Raw genomic sequence first — 20,684 nt, 5'->3', positions numbered from 1 at the left:
AGTTAGTTATACTACTACTGCCGGCTATATGTCGAAGTGTCTCTGGGCAAGACACTGAACCACCGACAGCCCATTCCCATCTCCAGCTATGCAGATCCAGCCCAAGCCCGGTAGAAATTGGGGAGGGTTGCGTGAGGAAGGGCATCCGGCATAAACACTGTGCCAAATCAACATGCGGACAATGATTGTTACGTTCAGATACTGTCAAATGAAACTGAACTTCTGAGCTTTTTTTTCAGTGTACAGCAGAAACAAATGATTTAAAATTGTCGTTGCAACACTGGAGGGGACTGTATGATGACACTGCTACGTCTGCAGCCTACTGTTTGTAGACAGATGGTGAAGAACAACGTCTCGTTTGTGTGTAATAAGTCGTTACTAATTGTCTGCAGATTGGATCAATGTCCTACTCTGCTGCTACTCAGCTCTCTGTTTGTATTAGCACAGACAGCACAACCATCAGTTATCAGTGAGGGTAGATTGTAGCTGAGGAAAGGTCCTTTTTATCCCACCATTAAGTCAATTTTGCCTGGATGAATTGTGTCAACAAAAGGTTTGATTTTTTTATAGAAAACTGACCAATAGGAACACACGTTTAAAGGATGTTAAGGCACTAAACAGATGCATGCCCACACACATGAATAAACACTGTCACGCACTAGCTTTGCCCTAATCTTTTCTGTTGTTGGTGCCATCCACTAAAGAGCTTATGGATTAGTTTTTTAAGATGTATCACTGTCATTTTTCATGATGGCTATGAAAACCTTTTGCAATATTAATGCAGATAGCAACACAAACCCGAACTACAGAGACACGGTGTGATGTGATTGACTGGGTGAATGATGAAAAGAAGTTCACCTTTTGGCCACTTGATGACTTTAGTCTTCGGCTGTCAGTTACACTGTGTGCATCACTGCCTTTTGAACTGCAGCAATTGAATGCCTGCCTGGCTGTGTTTCAGACTGGAGAGATGCATCTAGCTAATATTTAATACCAAAACTGCATGCAGAGATACTCAGATGTCAGACAATGCATAGGGAGAAGTTTGTACTGTGCACAGGTTTACCAAGAGCAGGGGAGGGGGTGATGCCTTGATGCTGCTAAATCAACATGCACCTCACCTTTGACCTGGAATGAGATGTCGAGCAGTAACAAGAAAAACCTCTTCTAAGCTGAGTTACTCATGTTTTAGGAGAACTAGTTTGGCTTTAATATTTCTTTCTATCTTATACTTATAGTATTTGAGATGGCGCAGACCCACAAACACCCACACACACAAACACACTCAAACTATGTCTACCTCCAGGAACTGCCACCTTCATCTTTCAACAAGGACACTGGATTTCACAGTGGATTAAAGAAACCCACTGCTTGGAATTGACGGTATTGTAAGCATTTTAATTCAAAAGTCATACACAAACCAGTTTGAAAAGCAACTGCTCCAAAAAATGTAGCATCCTGGCATTTAATATGTCACCCAGAGTGAATGCTGTACAAGTTTGAGTGAAAAAAGCTTTTCACTTCACATCACCTAATTTACCTTAAGCTTTGCTGTGAACGACAGCGATGAAAAAAGATTGCGGTTCTTGCTGACAGTCTTCCTCCACCGTGAAAACAGGCTTTTGGTGCCATGCTTTTATCCACACTTACTTGAATCAACGACGAGAGTGCATTGCAATGCAAAATAATAATTTAAGCATTGCTTTTAGTATGGCATCTTTTAGGCCAGTGCTCTTCCAAACATTTCACTGCCAAGAGAAATGACACAATTACATTAGCAATAAGCAGATGATGTTAAAAGATTATTAGGTTTTACTTTTGTCTGTTAAGGGGTTATATTTAGATTGGGTTGAGACTTCTCAGAGATGAGTTTTTTTGATTTGTCGTAATGTATTTCTGTTGGAGTTTAATGGTTGCAGTGTGAAATATTTTTGATTCTCTGGTGGGTCAACGCCAAATATGGATGGCTGGATGGATGGATGCGTAATGACTCTAACAGCTTCCTTTCACCTCTTCTCTTTACTACATTTCTCTTATCCATTACCTAACATTTTTAGATCCAACCAGGCACAAAGTGTCTTTTTTGTATTTTATAATACTCTGCTCAGCATTTGCAGATTTTGCCATCTCCATCATTAACCTTTAAGCAATGTATTTTTTTCAAATCACATGCAGTGTTTTTTTTCCCCTCACCACTGTTGATTTAAGAAATGAGTCTGTCTCATTCAGTGAAACACTTTTATGTACTTTTGAAAGGCAGCCTTTCCATCATCTCCCCTGCCCAGTGTAGCAACTGCAGCCTCTCTGCAGCGGTGGGAGTCTGTCACCCTCTTTCACAGGAAATTGAACACACACTCACATTATATTTCACCAGAATGCAATGAGTCAGGGTCAGACAAACATCCAGAAATATGCTTTCACAAGAACCCATATGCATAAACACACGCTCGCACTCAAATGACAGTAATCCCAGACATTGAGGGGAACTGCACTCAGTGTTCTGCACAGCATCTCTCTGCTCATACATCATTAACTGAGCCTGGGTGTTATAATGGAGAAGATGCACTGTATTAGATGGCCTGGCAGATTGTGTCAGGGCCTGCAATCCTATCAGGATTGGACAATATAAAGACACTTAATCTAGCCAGTTCCCCACAGTCTTTCATCGCACACAGTATAAAAAAAAGTCTTATGCCTGATCCTCACTCTAACCACCCTTGTCAAATCCTCCTCTTCCTTCCCTCTGTTGAAACCTAAAATATAACAGTAATAATTACTTACGAGACTTAATCTTCAATCTCCACCATTCATCTAGTAAAACATTTCCCATGAAGAGGCATGGAGTTTCAGCCCAGCAGCATAAAATGTGTTTAATACCTTATCTGCAACACAATAATGTGCCATAAAGATAGGTGGCCTCTAGTATGCCTGACTAGGTGATGATCAGCTAGTTTATGAGGACCTTGGCTCATCGCAAGGACCTGAAAATAGAGGTGGGGTAACGGCAGGAGGAGGACAACTCAGCACATTGTCCTTCACATAGTAAGCATCAGTCATGATAAACAGGCCCAAGGCAGACACAACAACAGCCAACCTGTCACCTTGTAGAAAGCTGTAGAGACAGGGACGAGTCTACGTACTGTGTGCCAACTATCATACTCCTCTGTCTCTGTCAGAACAGCAGCGACATGATGGGTTCTGTAAGAATAACGAGAGGGAAATAATGCTGGCTCATTGCCTGTCACAGTTTGTCACCATCAGAGGCATTTTTCTAATGCTCTTTCTCTGTAGATAATAAATTATAAATTCATGTTTGTCAGTTAACCCCCGCTCTCCTCTCTCTCTCACTGTGACAGTGGAGAATAACCCGTGCCAGACCAACCCCTGTCTCCACGGAGGGAGTTGCCTGCAGGAAGGTGACGGCTATAGCTGCTACTGTCCTCAGGGCTTCTCTGGAGAGAGCTGCGAGATTGGTGAGTCACTGCCAGGTCAAGTCAGAGCGAGGGAAACCTCAGAGATCACCAGCTGAAGACAGATGCTGTGTCACTGTGGCATAAGGGAAATAACACAGGCATATGCTGGGACATCATTTAGCACATGTACACTAAAGTATAATGAATTGAGGAGCAAAGCATCAGCTAATTCCTCCTCTGTGGGCTTTGATCTCACTTAAAGCACGTAAAGGCACGAGGAGCTTTCCTGTCTGGTCCAGCAGGTTTGGATCAACTGTCTGATGACTGAAAGTGAACAGTGGATATCCATATGCTGCAAGTCACCCGCATGTGACAGAGATGGCTGAATGTGTGCTATATTGGCTCAGTTTAGTGTGTTTCTCTGTGTGTGTGTGTGTGTGTGTGTGTGTGTGTGTGTGTGTGTGTGTGTGTGTGTGTGTGTGTGTGTGTGTGTGTGTGTGTGTGTGTGTGTGTGTTTGTGTGTGTGTTTGTTTGTGTGTGTGTGTTTTCACCTTTGCCTCTAGAGTAGTGGAATGCCCATCTTTCCACTCAGCTATGTGATGGGAGTCCGATAATGGCAGTGAACTGTTTTAGGTGTGTGTGTGTGTGTGTCAGGAACCTGCAGGACACACAGGCCACACAGGAACTATGAGCTCAGTGAGGGGTGGAGTGGCTGAGGAAAGTGGTTGAGCCATAGACACGTGTTGCTGCAGATGAAGAAAGACAGAAAACTAAAGCAAAGAAGGAAATGTGGCATTGGCAAAAGGCATCAAAGTGGCTTTCTTTAAAGCCTTCTGAGACTTCAACATGTGCTCTGTTGATAGAGGTTGAATATAATATAATTGGTGCAAAGTTGTTGTTGTTGATGCTGTTCAGGCTGGCACATTGATTCTGGGTCCTGGCCAAAGAACCGTGGGTTGGATCACAGTAAATATTAGATTATGTACAGAAGCAGCATGTTCTGTGGCAAATGTGCTGCTTTAGAATCTAAGTTTTACATTTATGCCTTTCAAGTCTAGTCTTTCTTTCGACAGTTGCCAATTTGTACACCACTTGTCTGGCGCATGAACTTCCTCTGACATATTTAAGACCTTGAAGCAAATCAGTAAAGTCATCAAATTTTCCTGATGAAATAGCTGATGTTTATCTAAGTGAAATCACTAAGAGCACCGAATGTACCACTCAGAATTTGTTATTAGAATGAGAAAAAAAGCAACTCAGAGCATTTGGAATCTATTTTTCAACCTCTGTGTTCTATTGTCACATATACAAAGACAATGGAGCTCAGGTGTTAGTGTCATTAAGGTCATATATCAGGGGTTAAGGGTCAAAAGAGGGTTATTGTCCCGGATCAGGCTATCAATAAACTTTAATGCTTATACCCAAAACTACTTATAATTCAACATGTAGGCGTGACTGTGCATTGGAGATCAATCAACATTCTAGTGTTGGATCAATAAATTGTGACAAATGCATGTTAAGTGCATGAGTTTACACACACATAGTTTGTAATGATTTGCTCCAATTGATCTGGTTTAGTTACTGAAGTTAAATCGTGATGGTTTGTAGAAGAAATGGGAATAAATTATGATATTTCAACATTTTAAATGTTGGGAGAAGCCAATTCATAACATATACAGTTCTGTGCTCACATTGCTTTCCTGCTTACAGCATTTTTCTCTCAGGAATGTTTAATTGCCTTTTCCAGTGGTATTGAAGAGTTGAGATTTCGATTATGTTGCTAAACAGCTGCGTATCTGGTGTTTTTAATATTAATTATGGCCAAAGGCAACAAGGTTAATTGCCTGTAACAGCAAAAGCTTGACCACAATTTAACCAACATAACACTGTGCTACTATTCTAGAGAAAAGTGTAATAGCTGTGTTGCATTCTATGCCTACAGCTTATTTCTTTCAGTTCACCATCTTTGGGTGAAGGCATTTTTCTTTTCATCCAATTCTAAAAAAGTTTAGATACAACTTCATTATAGCCAGAGAGGCGTATACGTATAAACCAGTGTGTTCTGCACTACCTCTGCTCTCAATTTGAAATTATTTTTTCGGGAAATAAGGCACCGGCACCACATCTGCAACACACCTTAGAGGCTGTCTCCAGGTCTTGGCTTGTAGCTGCAATTATTTGGAAAGAACCGTTTTTGGGACCTGCAATATTGATAGCCCATGTTTGTACTGTAGCTCTGAAGTTAATATTTATGAGAGCAGGGGAAAGAGAGGGAGAGAAGCTGTGGACACGTCATTTTTAGCAGATTGGCTCCACTCAGACCTTAAGTTTAGAAAATATTTCACCTAATCTGTATTCCGAATTTTATCTTCACTCATTTAAGCAAAGACAGACAGACAATAATGTGTAACACCGAACTGACGTCAGAAATCTAAGCTCCGCATTGTAGTATCCCATTGATCATCAGGGCCGGTTTGTGAAAGCTGGATCCTGCAGCAGAATTAATGATTAATGAGGCACAACACAGCCTGTCAGTTTGACTGCCATGTGTTAAGATATAATAATGAATAACGTTTTTGTCCCCCACAGCTGAAATGAACATTTGTTCACAGATATGAGAGAATAAAATATAGTCCAAAACAAAAAACACTGCTGGGGGGATGTTACTCCCCTGATGATGTCCAGATAAAATAGTCAAATATGTCAGTCTTATTGCCTCTAATCCTTCTTGTAGTGTATACAAAAAGCAGATAAAGTAAGATCACTGTGCATCCAAGGAAATGTAATAATTCAGTTCTAAAAGTACTTTAAATTGTAGGGAAATAATTTAAACATGTTTAAGCTCCTAAACACCCGGTGTACACCTGCAGATGTTTTCAGTTATCGGATCTGATTGGACCTCTTCTCAGGACATAGTGCATAAGTACTCATTTTCCTTTCTGTATATTTGTTGTTTTAGTTACAACTTTATCATTCTTATGGATTTCATTGTGTAAACCCCAGGATACATTTAACCAAATTCAACCTTAGCAAAGCTCAATCAGTTAATAGTATTAGTGAACATTATCCACTAATGCCAGGGTTTTGTCACATGTCAAAGTGTCTTTGACCAAGGCACTGAACTCCAACTTAGTTGGTCTTGGTGAGTGTAGGCCAGCTGCATCGCAGTTCCTCCATTGGTGTGTGAGTGTGCGCGCGACAGTCACTTAACCAATGTGCTTTTATTGTCTAAATGTGACCACACAGAGAACTTTGGAGTCAAAATAAGCTTGGTGGTCTGAGAGTCCTGCACTTTGTATGCCCAAAGTCCACCTCCTTGTGACTCAGTATCTTTTACTAAATGTAGTACTTGATTCATTCAAAACATACAGTATGTTGCAGATGAATCCATCCAGCAAATTACATCCTGTCTGCCATTTAGGTAAATAAGAACATCATTTTAGGAGACAGGTTTGACTAACAAGGGCTGTTTGTTGCAGTCAGAAGCTCCAGAACAAGCAATTAAGTAAACCTCAGAATATTATTGGCATGCTAATCAAATGAATGTGGGGACATAAGTGCCCTCACATTTCATTATCTTGAAGCCTGTATCTACAGTAAACATTTTTATATAACAGGGTTCAAAATACTTCAGGTTAAGATACCATATTTTCAATTTCTCTTCATTCAGCATCCCACGCATGGAAGGATTTAACTTACCAATATTGAGTGATTTCCTCAACAGGTTAAGATGCATCCTGGTTTTTAATTTATATTGTATTTGGCATCTTTTCCTTTGAGGACTCTGGCAGGTCTAATGTGGTTTGTTGTGGAGGAAATGTATTAACCTGTCCTGCTCTATCTTTGCTCACAGGTCAGCAAATCACAGTGATTCTAAATGAAACAGGAGTTAGACAATGTATTTTCTTTGACAGTTGTTATTTCTTCAGGAAGATGTCAGTCAGCCCATTAGTCAGTAAGTCAGGCAGAAGAAAGAAAGTGAGCATGCAGGTAAATCATTTCGAGCTGTGAGCTTTTCATATGCATCTAGGTTAACTAACTAATAGAGACAGACATGTAAGTGTTTACTTTGTTGCAGTGAAATCCCAGCTATCAGCTGGTGGCTGGAGTTTGCCTTTGGGTTTTAAAATGCAGAACATGTTGTGGGGTCAAGACGGTAAATGATCCTCTTAAAAGGAGGAAATTACTCTGATCGCACAATTCTCTCTTCCTGTCTTTCGACCCCTGTCCCTCTTCCTCTCCATCCATCTTTCTCATGGCCCTGTGTGGATTTCCCTCCTCAATTTTGTGTGTCATATGCATGATGAATTAGAGGAGATAACAGCACCTGAACTGCTTCACAGAGGCTTGACAATTTAACCGAAATGACATGCTCCAAGAACTGTCAGTTTTTAATTTTCCCTTTTCTTTCTCCTCTGCTCTCCAACAAGTCTTCAAGCAAATCAGTGAGAAACATGTACTATTGGTGGACACACTGTAACACACAACCTGTGAAAAAAGCAAATGCACTATCTAACTATCTAACATTCAGTCAGATTCACAGGTGGTTTGAAGAACTCACATGCCAGTTTCAGAAAAATAAATTGCATAGCAACATCTACAGTATTTGAGAACACAGCAGTGTCCTCAAGTTGCATTTCTGCTTAACAGCAAGCACACCTGATGTTCTGTTTTTTTACACCTCCACACACATCCTCATTTTCAATCATGGTGATTAGATCTGAGTTTTCTCCCCCACTTCCTCCCCACCCCTACTTTCCACCTCTCCTCTGCACATTTTATGAAATGTGATGATTTTTTTTCTTATGTACATTAGTTTTGTCTGACCTCATCTTCGTATCATAATGCCCGTCACCACCCTCTCACCCCTTCTTCTTCTGCTCTCCTATTAATTCTCTATCTCCTGTTTCTTCCTAGTTTGCTTTGCCCCCCTTCAATCTCGTTTTTTCTTTTTTACCCCTCTCCTCTGCACCCCATCTCCCTGCCCTCCTCACTTCTTCCCCTCACTCCTCCTTCCTCTGTTGCTTTTTGGCAACACCTACAGTATAGCACTGTAGTGGAATTGCTCTGCAGTGCAGAGATTGGGGTGAAAACAAGCCTGTAGCCTCCCAGCATTTCTCCCAAATAACACATTTCATTTCCTGCCATACTTCTTCACTCCCCACACAACCCCTAACCTCCCCCTCCTTCCCTCTTTCCTGCCTCCGATGCTTCCGTTTCTTTCTCTCTCTCTCTTGCTCTGTATTTTCCTGTCAAAGGCCAATACAATTATTCATACAGAAATGCCTTTGTACTCATGCATAAAATGAAGCTCACACACTCACTCACCTGCATACTCGAATTGCCAAATATGCTCACAAGCATGTGCACAAAATATATTCTCCTGTGTTTTCTGTCTTTCTCTTAAAACGACCTGGTTGGGGGGAAGCAGCCCCCCCCCCACACACACACACACTCAAACACACATGTTTGGGCAAATGTCATATATAAAACTAATATGTATCTGAGGCTATATCAAGAGCTAATTCATAATCATGTTTAAAGGGGCCAAAAGAAATGCCTGCGCTGGTTTTCAGTATTAAGTAATTCATCCTCTGGGACTCACTCATCTCACATCAGCTCATTTGATTGAGCCTGAAAGATTCATGAATTTGAGGGTATTAATATCATCAGCCTCCAACTTACAGTATGCCCCTCCATCCACAGGCGTGAGCGATGAGGTCAAAGCAGGCAAATGTGAAGGACAGGCTGCAGCTGAGAATAATGGATGTTTTATTGTAGATCAACACGCGCTGTTGAGATATTTGTCAGCAGACCTCCCGGAATGTGGTGATTTGGGGTGAACTGAGCCAGAAAGTGATATTGGCACGCTCAGAGTACTAGTATTGTATTCGATAAAGCAAAGAGTTATGACTGAAGTTGTAGGACCGAGAAAGGAAAAAAGAAAGAGGCCAACAGATAGATATTCTCAGTTAGTTGCAAGGGTATGTACAGGAAGACAGATGGAATTGGCTGATGCTGCCATGTTGCTTCCCTCTGGACATCTCATTCACTTCTACATTAATGATGGAATGGATTTATGTGCTTGGCTCCAGTCCTCTAAGTTCTTGCAGTTAGGTCAATATGTTGTGGAGTTTTTACTGCCATGTCTTTGCTTTGACTTTTTCCTGCAATGCTCCATTCTGGTGCTTGAAGAATGCATTAGAGCGTGGATAAAGGATTTATGTAATTCATGAGCAGTTTCAGATCACATATAGTGGAACACCCCAGACAAACTCTAAATGGTTATGGTTAAAATTATTCTTTATTTCTTGTCCTTTTCAGCTTATCCCGTGAGTTCAGGGTGGCCACAGCGGATCATTGTATGCATGTTGAGTTGCCATAGTTTTGACGCCAGATGCCCTTCCTGAGGCAACCTTCCCCAATTTCTACCAGGCTTGGGACCGGCACCGCACACCTGGGGATGGGAATAGGCTAGGGGTTAGGGGTTCAGTGTCTTGCCCACAGACACTTCGCGATATAGTCGGTACCAGGGATCAAACCGCTGACCCTGTGGTCCATGGATGATTGCCTTTACCAACTGAGCTACAGCATAAATACAGAAAATTGAATTTTCTGATTTCTATTTTTCAGAGAAAATACTGTACATCCAGGAAGGTGTTTTAGCATCTGTGTGCTGGAGTGCTAAAAGACCGTGTCTAAATCTGCAACCTAGAGTTTGAACCTAAAATGTTGTATTATATACTACTGTAGTGCTCCAACTGATCTGATACCAGAACCACGCACAGTGAAACATGACCGCACCCCACGATGAATAAAAAGTAATCCAAGTAATTCACGTAAAATTTAACAATATTTACACATAATGTGTTACAATGTACAGAGTTTACACCGCAAGCATCTGTATAGTTTGACCAACACTGGTGATCTGTAGACCTGTGCTTACAACTACGGGAAGAGAAGGGAACTTATTTTAATAAATAATGAAAAGACTTTAAAGCTAAACAAAAAATGGATGTTTAAATAAACCTTCTTCTCGTAGAAAAGCACAGAGACAGCAGCAATCTAAAAATGGTATGACAACAAATGACTTAACACAGTGATTTGAATAAACCATGCAGCAGGATGGATGTGACACTGAATGGGGAACTGGCAGAGTACGTGTCTTTTGTGTGATTGATGACCAGCAGTTTGTCACAGTTTGTCGGCAGCAGAGCAACTCTGAAAGGGCTATGATTGGCTGGCTCGGCCTGTATTCACATGCCTCATTAATTCATCCATGCCACTGGATTCCTAAATCAGCATTAGGATAGGCCATGTGCTTAACCCACCACTACCACCACCACTATACATACTCTTACACAAACCCTGCTTACACCACCGGGAGGGCCTGATTGGAGCTGTGCAGCCTGCAGCTGATTCAGGCTGTATGCAGCTGATTCATGCAGGGATACATAGACACATGCATACACAAAAGCAGTCAGACGCGCAAAAATCCCACTACACAAAAATGGGGTCAAAAATCCCCAAATTCTTTCATGGTCTAACACAAACACACACATACAACCCTAAACACCTGTAGGTGTGCACAAATGTGCAGTTAAACACTGTTAACACTAGGGAAGAATTGGGTATATGGCATAATTTCCTAGTATTCAATCAGCATGGACACTCCTTCCTCTCCAGCTCCTCAGGACAATGAGAAACAAAGGACATTCTGGCTGCAGAGCTGAATGAGAATGAGGCACAGGGCTCATAATGTATGTTTGTGTGTGGGTGTGTGTGTGTATGTGTGCGTGCGTGCGTGCCTCCTGCATGCAATATCTCTTTGTTATAAACACACCTGCAGATTAATGAGCTGCTGGCCAAGTTGCCAAGACTCACCTCTCTCTTTCTCTTTATCTTTTTTTAACTTTCATTCACACACACACACACACAGACTCATTTTTTTTTTCGTCACTCTACCATACACACATTCACACATTTGCCACCTTGAGTTGCCTCATCTTTACCACTCCTCCTTGTAATTTACTTGTCAGCTAAAACATGGGGTACAGTAAATGAATATGCATCCATGTGCCTGATACATGTTGTATTTAGATTGTGTGTGTTGTGCTGGATAGATGGGAGCCATGCCTCCATATACACTGGGTGACAGCTGTAGAAGGAAGTGAACCATATAAAGGCTGGCCATGGAGAAAGCAGGACAAATTGATTTCCCATGAAGACTGGGAATGGGGTTTTACACAGCGAAGGCCTTATCATTCTTCCTGGTGAAACACCACAGCACACACTGAGACCTAAACGTGCATGTATCATCAAATATAAATATGGATCACATTATAATACATTTTGTTTGTGTTCTCAGAAGCATTAAAACACAAACATACATTCTAGGTCCTTCACAGAAATGATTTTTTTTTGATGACCTAATCTTTAAAGCCACTCTGTGAAAATTTGACCAGTACAGTATTAGCACTAGTTTTGTTTGAATTGTTATGTACTGTATACATTTATTATGCAAATAATAATAACGGTTGATAGTAGGTGGCATTATTTTAACAAACTCTACAAATGCTACAAACATTAGCCAAACAAAGTCAGTGAAGAAGACTTGTGTACAATGCACAATCATGTATAATTAATATTTCTAAAATGTTTGTTGCAGAACAAATTTCACTGCCTTGCTTTAAGTCTATGCACGTTACAATGAATCTCTCCATTCTTGATTAAAAATATATTTATTATTAAAACTAAACGCTGTTACCCAGTATCTAGGGTCAATTGTGCAATTTCAATAAAGAATCCCTAGAAATGCTATCTCTTGTTACATTGCAACTGTGCAACAATAACTATAGTAACTATAGTTACAAAAATAAAAATGGTAACTGCATATTGGACTATGAACACTTTCAGCACACAAATGACCATAACTTTGTCATGTTAAATGCAACAGTAGCAGCATACCCTCACACAGTAGCTTTTGCTAAAAGGTGGATAATGCTATGGCTTCTGCGGAGACACAATGGCCTCCTTTCAATGAAACTCCAGAGAACAACTGGCACTACTATTAAGTGAGAGGAGAAAAGGTAATATCGGAATTTAGACATTTTTCACATCATTTAAAAACTGAATAAACTAAATACATATATTAAAACTACACTCATCACCTCTTGTCCAGATTTAGGCAGATTTATAATAATCTGAATACGTCTGACTAAGTTGTTCAAAAACAATTAAAAACACATCTCAGATTCATGACTTCATTGGGTAAGAAGTTTCTTCATTCGGATATGTATTTTTTAAAAATCTGCCCACACATGCTCAGAATTTTCAGAACTTTGTCTGAAGTACTATAAGCAAGAGTCAGTTGTGCATGCACAAGATCTCTGATTCAGATAATTTGCAATTATTTTTAATGTAACATTCCTTTTTTCTGTTGTAAAGATATATAGATATTAGCAAAAGTATGAATATTCAGTATATGTGCACCGGAACATATACTGTCCACACAGTGGTGACCTAACCCAAAATTACAAAGTTGTTGTTTTTTCTCCATGGTAGCGGGGCAGGAAGGTAGAAAACAAGAAAGACAAAAATGAGAGAGAGACGAGACCCAGAAGTTATAAAATAGACGAAGATAAGATGATTGAGCGGATAAAGTCTCTGACTGGGCTTCAGCATAACTGTCAAATATAAAATAATTCTTCCTTAACATGAAGGCAGTTTTTTGGTTCATTTCTTTTTAAAAGTAGTTTTTAACATGTAACATCAGCTCTCCCTGGCTAAGCAACACATACTTATGAATTTTCACTGTCAGGGATTAATTAATTGATTTTGACAGCACTATGGAAAAAATAGATAATTTCACTCTACTAGTTCCTCTTTAAGTATGTCAGAAATAGCGACAGGAGGCAGAGAATAGCCTGTCATTCAACCCTCTGGGGATCTGCTCTACTTTAAGAATAGTTTTTATATTTTTTTTAAGTGTGCATGTTCACAGAAGTAAGGGCAGAGAGAGTCAGAAGAGGGATGGAAAGATCTCGGGAAGAATGGAAGTGTGAAAGCTAAAAGAGAAGTAGAGAATGAAGAAAGAAAGCAAAACATTTTAGGGAAGGTGGAAAAGTAAAAAGACATGACTTTAAGAATGATGATATGAAAATTGAGGAAGGGAGTAAAAAAAGAACGAACTGGTGGGGGATAGATAAAACTGTGATGGAGGAATTGATGGAGAAGAAAGTGGAGGAAAATAGAGACAATTACAGTACATGTGTTAAGTTTTTGGAGTTAGATATGTAGCTCCCTAATAATTCCACCCCTGGGTGTCTTGTCAAGGAACAGGCCTAACCCTGTATGACCCAGAAGAACCCTGATCCATCTAACACCAGGAGCCCTAAAGGGACACCTGTAAACCCTCCTAACTCAAAGGAAATTAGCCTGGTAATACCCAGAGGGCGAAGGAGTATAAACTTGCCATTTAGAGATGTCCATAGGGAGTGAGACACAGTGGAACTTGAAAAGACTGGGAAGTGACTAATGAACAGGAAGTACGGAAGGCAATGAAGGGAAGCAGAAGAAGGGAAATTATTGCAATAGAAGGAAATAAAGAGGAAAAGGGGGAGAAACAAAGTGAAAGTATAAAAAGAAATTCTAATCTACAGCCTGTACTGATGATTCTCTGGATCTGCTCTGCATTTCCTGTCATTTTAAGGTCTTGGAAATAGTTAACTTCTTTCTCCTTCTGTGAGGAGACAGAAATAGAGAGAGAGAATGTATGATACTGGTGGCATTGTGGCAGCTTGCTTGGCTTCCTCTGTCCCTGGCTTCCTTTTCCTGGCCACTGGCCCCCTCCCACACAAAATATAAACAGACACTGAAGACACAGCCAGTGAATGCACACAGACACATACTGTACTGTACATAGCATCATTGAGCAGAGTCAGGCTGTCAGAACTGAAGGCTAGCAGAGCGATGTGAGATGTTGTGACACTTTACCTCATTACATTTTCCCAGGCTGTTATGAATGTTGCAGCAGCGCTGTCAACCAAAGCGAAGACCTGTCTGAAACATTCGGGCGGGCAGACGCATCCACACACCACGACGCTGACGCATTCCCATATTTACAGTGCAACACAGGAATTAAGCTGAATCTTTTGCTGTTTTTATGTTTCATGTCATAGTGTGATTTTTGGACGTGTTTGCAAGCCAGGTTTTAAGCTCGCTTTCCCTCAACGCACAAAAAAACCTCGTAAACCCAGACAATTTGGATCATTGCCTGCATACTCGGTTCTCAGTTCTTCGTCAGGGCACCAAGATGTAATTGCTTCTGGGCCAAGTGCTGAGGTAACATATCCCTGTTCATCTTAACATCTCAGGCAGGTACTGTGAAATAGAAGAAACATCTTTCTCTATTTTCACCAGAATCCCCAGGATGAGGGACTTTTCTCCAGACTGTTGAACCTCCGATGAGTAGATCAGCATTGCACTCAGCTCTCAGGAGAACAGCACAGAGCCTTGGGCTGTACCAGAGCTGCCGTGTAGTTTGTCTGTTTCTTCTTCTCCCTGTTGATCTGGATCTCTTTGTAATCCATCTGCACCCAAACACATTTGAAGGCCTACAGTAGGACTGCTAGCACACACACACAATACAACTTTTATTACTGGCAGATACAGTATACATTATGTATGTACTGTACTACATATATTATATTTCCTTAGATTAAACATGAAATAAATATTTAGAGTAATAAAGCCACTGTAGTTGTGCTTGTAAATTTTGCAGGTATAGCATCATAGCACATTGATGCCGAAAACATATTTTTGACAAGGTTTATTGAGTAGCTTTTCTAGAGCTTTCACATCCTGGCAACTCAGTCAAGTGAGGAAGATGCTCCAGTACAACTATTGTATTTAAGAGACATTGAGAATGGGGAAATTTTGTCTACTAAACAGGTTTTGTTGCGTTATCTGTTGTTTTATGTTAAGCCGACCAATATGCCAATATATCAAACTTTTAATATATCAAACTTTTAAGATAATTTATTACCTATTTGTTTAATAAAATTATCGAATTTCCACAAACATTTATTAAAACTGATTTGTGCAATGTTTACCATCAGTAAACCAACATTAGCTTTTTTTTATTCATAGCCAGTTATTGGCTGCTAAATGTTCAATGTTCTCCAACAAGACACCAACAGTATCTCTGCTGTTTAATGTTATATAGAACTCAGCATAAAGTGGGTATGTTAAAGCATTTTTCTTCTGCAACAACCTGTTGCACAATTGATGAGAGCACATAGGGGAACAAAAACTGCAATGATACAGGCCATAAAATTAATCATTCAGTTTAAAAATGCACAAATGCCCCATAGACTGTCAGGTCATAATTCCCTGTGGATTCATTACTGTGAGCAACCCTTTTTACATTGGATGTAGTTATCTGATTCATTGTTAATATAAAAGTATTCATTTATGCAGCTACGGTGATCAAAATGTGTGGAAGAAGACAGGCACTTGCCCTAAAAAGTTGCGGGAGTAGCGGGAGAAAGTGTTACACATATTCACAGTCAACTTAGCATTTACACATGTACTAAAACACACATGCCTCAAGTTAGTGAGTCAGTGAGTTTGGTTTATCACCTCCTTCTGCACAGTTTACACACAAATTAAATAAGGAAATACAAACATGAAAATAGAAAGATCAATTTATGCCCATACTCACTGCAACTTCTGTACACTAATAGCACACAGCAACATTATAGTTATTGACACAACACAACCCAGACCATTGAGTGGGCACGGTGTTCGGACGAGCAATGGTTCAATAGAATGGTATCCATCTTTGTAGAAGGGCATGGAAATGTCAATGCCCCTCAGCTAACCAAAGGAAGTCAATCATCCGGGGTCTCGCACAATGAAAGATGACAAACACAAAGAGCCTTTCAGTGAAAACCTTTGTGTGACAAACATTTCCATTTCAAAGCCGCCTTTTTACAAGATGTCATGTCAATTTATTTTTACATAATGTTGGCTGTGGTTCGGAGGCAATTAGGTGAATGTAAAAGGGGTGACCATATCTGTCACTGCTCTTGGTTGATAAGGGGGCAGGCTGGCATCCAGTGTTTGTTAAAGTGTGTTTCTGTAAGGGTGTGTGTTAGTGTGTGATTGCATGTAGCTGCCCAAAAAAATCTTTCTCTGTTGCATTATTATTGTCTCTTTATGCCCTCCATCCTCCCCAGTCCGATGTTAAGTCTCTGGGTGGTGTTACTAGTTCAAAGGTTCTCTGCCTAATTGATCAGACTGCTGTTAGATCTGTACAGCTGGCATTTAGTCTACGGAGAAAAAAATGCACTTTTGTGGTTTGTTAGGTCAAACTGGCTTGTTTTCAAATGTCCGTGTCTGCCACCAACAGGTTGATGGATTTTACACAGCCTGTAATGACATTTCCTTCTCTCACCTTCCACGCTCTGTTTGTATGTCTGTACATGTGTACTGGTATAATAAATCGACACAATTCTGATGTCCAGACACACACTGTTCTTTAAATGGGTGCATGAACGCCTTTATAAAATCTTTTTATGTTTCTTACACTTTCATTGCTGCTGTCCCTTTTGGCTTCTTCAAAAGTGAAATAGCACTGCAAGAAGGTGGAGCATGTAGCAGGCCTACTGAATTTCATTGCTTCCATCACTCTTTCACACAGTCATTAGGTTGACAGTCAAATGGCTGAAATCTTGACCCTCTCAATAGATGTTAGTAATAGTTTTGGTATTCATAATCGGCAGTCTGCATCAGTACTCTGTCCATTTCACTTAAAATACAACACCTAAACCCCGGAGCCGCAATAACTTAAAGTCGCATTTAGAATGAACCACTTAGGGCTGATGCAAATGAAAGCATAGAGCTATTTTTGTGCAAAGCCAACAAATGTCAAGCAAAAAAATATCTCAAATGCTTTTTGCTTTGACATTTCCTTTTATTTGATGTTGTGGGTGATTGCTTTTGAATGTTTCAAGTAGAATATAGGACATTTTCAAAACAACTCACTGTTACACATTCAAAGGATGACCAAAAGAAGTCTGCATTCAGTAAATTTTAATGAAGAGGGGAGTGCAGATGAAAACAGATGTGTTGTATATGCATATGTTATTGTTTGACCTAATTTCACTGGCTCGGGATTTTGTTAACATGTCAACATTAAAACAGTTAAAATGTGAAGACTTTGTATTTACTGTAATACAGTAAATACAAAGTATAAAAACAAGATATCATGGCAGCCCTGAAGAAGCATTTATTTCTAAAAATGTTTTATTTGAAATTCCTTAAAGCACTCATCAAATGCTTCTTCTATTAGCCTGTACATTGTGTCAGTAGGGATACGTAATTTAAAAAGTTTTATCATTTTCCATGACGTAAAAGATTGATTATTCAGTCTAGTGCTACAATATCCATCCATCCATCCATCCATTATTTGTAACTGCATTTTAGGGTCACACGGGGCTGGATCCTATCCCGGCAGTCATAGGGTGAGAAGTGGGGTTCACCCTGGACAGGTTGGAAGTCTATCTTAGGGCCATCATAGACCGACAACCATTCACACACGCATTCAAACCTCTGACCAATTTTAGATTCACTATTATTTTGTGTTACATTTTTATCTTAAAAATAAAACAGAAGACTGAGCAAAAAAACAAACAAAAACAAATTACCAACCTGAACCAAACTAGCTGTTATAAGCATCCCAATAAACATTTTCTGACTAAATCCCACCCGCCCCCTAAATGCAGTGGGATGATCAGAGAGACAAAAAAAGAGACAAATACAGAAATTTCTCATGTGAACTAATCAAGACTTTCTAACTCTGGTAAATATTTTTATGGTCAGTTACATAAGGAAGAGGGTGATTTAGAAAATAAGTTTCCTGATATTTAAATCTTTAAAAAGGCTTCATTTGACCACTGAAAGCTCAGAGTAATTATTGTTCATGTGCAGAAATCTTTTACCTGTAAGTTGTAGATCTGATATCTGAGCTTCACTCTCTTCTTATAATCTCCATGGTGTCAGTTCAAAATCAATCTTAATAAAAGCTTCAATCCTAAATCTTACCTGGGTTCATGCTCTCTAACTGACACTTTAATGGGCAGAAACTACAGTATAACATATTACCAACAGTATCAGATCCCTTCAAAAGAGCTTTTGTGTTCTCTGTGTCTAATGCAGGTTTTAATTCCTCCACAGACCATTTAGGATTCTATAATATTCATTTAGAGTCCTATTATGTGATTCAGACTAAAAATGTTTTACCTCGAATGAACCAGAAGCCTGTGGAAAATCAGCCGATGTTAGCCTGGGTCCAGCCTCATTATTTGAGCACAGGATGTTCTCCACATCCTCATTATTAAAAGAAAAATAGACTCTATCTGAGGTGTAGTTTGTAATGTTTTGTGAAGTTGACAGAGTTTGACCTTTTCAAATTCGCTCTCTACTTAACAATACAGGATGGCAGCAGAAAGTTACAGCATGAGATTTTCCTCACTTGTAACTTTTTATGACATTGTTATTAGAGACTAAAATAATATACTATGTTTTAATATTTGCAGTTCTTTGATGAAGTATCGATTCCTCTCTCAGAGCCTTTTTTTCCCAATGAATGGAGTGTTTCTGGCAAAACGCTCAAGATTTCATAGTGATGAAATTGCTGATTGTAGCTGAACACTCATTTGTAAAAGGGAGAGAGCTGTTTGCTTTTTTATTTGGATTCAACATTCACAAACACTTCAGAGGTGGCCAAGTCAGAAATAGAACAGGACGGGAATGTCTGAGATAATCCTGAGCTGCACGTAGCTTAGGTCATGTATACAGGTAATGGGAATTTATTCCAATCTATTGAACTGACAAATATTCCCTAAAGGGGGATGGGGCTGGCCCAGGGCCGTCTCCCACCCAATTTCTGTTTGCTCTCTGTCTGTTTCCTTCGCTCTGTCTTTTTCTCTGTCCTTTTTCAATAATTCATAACGTGGTTTTGACACATGCCTGAAGTAAACCACAAGATTTTCTGTGGACCAACACCACTCCTAGTTTGTCTGGCCACTCTCTCAATTACCACCACCACCCACCCCCATACATTTGAACTCACTTCCCAGATACAAACAGAGAGGTAGGAATAAACACCAAGAGCAGGCTGTCCTACAGTCCTTCCTATCCAAACTATGTATTTTTCAATCAGCAGTGAACCACATTTAAACATCAATTTCCCGTTTATATTTCCTCTCCCATTATGTTAGCCATATCAACTTTTCACAATCATTTGCTGCCTACGCTGACAGATTTAAATAAATAGTGCTGTCTCAAAAAGAAGCTGGTAGCATCAGTAGTGTGTTAACTGCACCCAGCAATTACCACAGTAGCTGGCACCTGTTTATCCCCCATCCATTTCTGTGCCAGCAGATAAGTGGAGCACTGCTCTGCCCGACTCCCTCGAGACTGTACTAGTGCCCAGGCCTGATTTCGTTTTACTGGGGAGAGAGCCAGAAAGTGATGGACACACACATATACAAAAGCAGAGATACAGTCAGTCTCTCACACACAAACAAACAGACACACACAAACAGAGCCACCTGCTTAAGTTGGATGGTCCTCTCATTGAGCCAGGTGGGCAGAGTGGACTTTGAGTGGACTTTGAGAGGATAGGCCTGCTGCGCTCTGGCCCCCATCACTCTGTTTGAGGAGAGGAAAGAATACCATGGCTACTGGAGAACATATGGTGTCATGGCCATCAGTTGAATATGTTTTATGTATATATGTTATATATACTTAAAACGGGATCAAAAACAATTCATTGATTATCCAAATTTAGCTATCCTTTTTCTACTACACTGTTGCCCATAAATTTGGAATAATTTTGTTTTCAGACACATTCCTCTTTTTTCACTGTGATATGTTTGGTACAGATTGATCAATAAAGTTTTGAGAAGACACACACTTTATCTATGAATAATAAATCACTATGTCAATATTTTTATGAGAAGGGGTAAAAAATATTTTATTCCAACTTTGTGGGCAACAGTGTATATAAAGCCTTATAATCTTGGGAGAAAAGTTGCATGTGGTTTCATGAAGACGACTCCGTATCAAATAAGTCGACCCCAAAGAAGTCAAGGGGAAGAAAATACAACATATAGAGATAACAATAATAATGATCTAAAGCCTTTTCATATACTAAATGCATATCATTCGTAATGCCCAGGGGAGTTTTTTTCCATTCTAAAT

The 20,684-nt window shown here is 39.9% G+C and overlaps 1 protein-coding gene across 2 annotated transcripts in view; it reads left to right on the top strand.

Annotated features, from left to right (window-relative positions):
• The window catches only part of ncanb (neurocan b), a 136,923-nt gene that overhangs the window by 74,186 nt on the left and 42,053 nt on the right, over nt 1-20,684 (top strand). The window contains exon 10 of one of the 2 annotated variants that reach the window (XM_067513802.1): nt 3,357-3,473. The exons of the other annotated variant lie outside the window; for it this stretch is intronic. Coding sequence (XP_067369903.1) covers nt 3,357-3,473 — 117 coding nt within the window. The remainder of the gene's footprint in view (nt 1-3,356; nt 3,474-20,684) is intronic. 2 annotated transcript variants of the gene reach the window in all.

This window comes from Channa argus, chromosome 8, assembly GCF_033026475.1.
Source record: "Channa argus isolate prfri chromosome 8, Channa argus male v1.0, whole genome shotgun sequence".
NCBI classification, from domain to species: Eukaryota; Metazoa; Chordata; class Actinopteri; order Anabantiformes; family Channidae; genus Channa; species Channa argus.
This window is presented reverse-complemented; position numbering and strand designations above follow the sequence as displayed.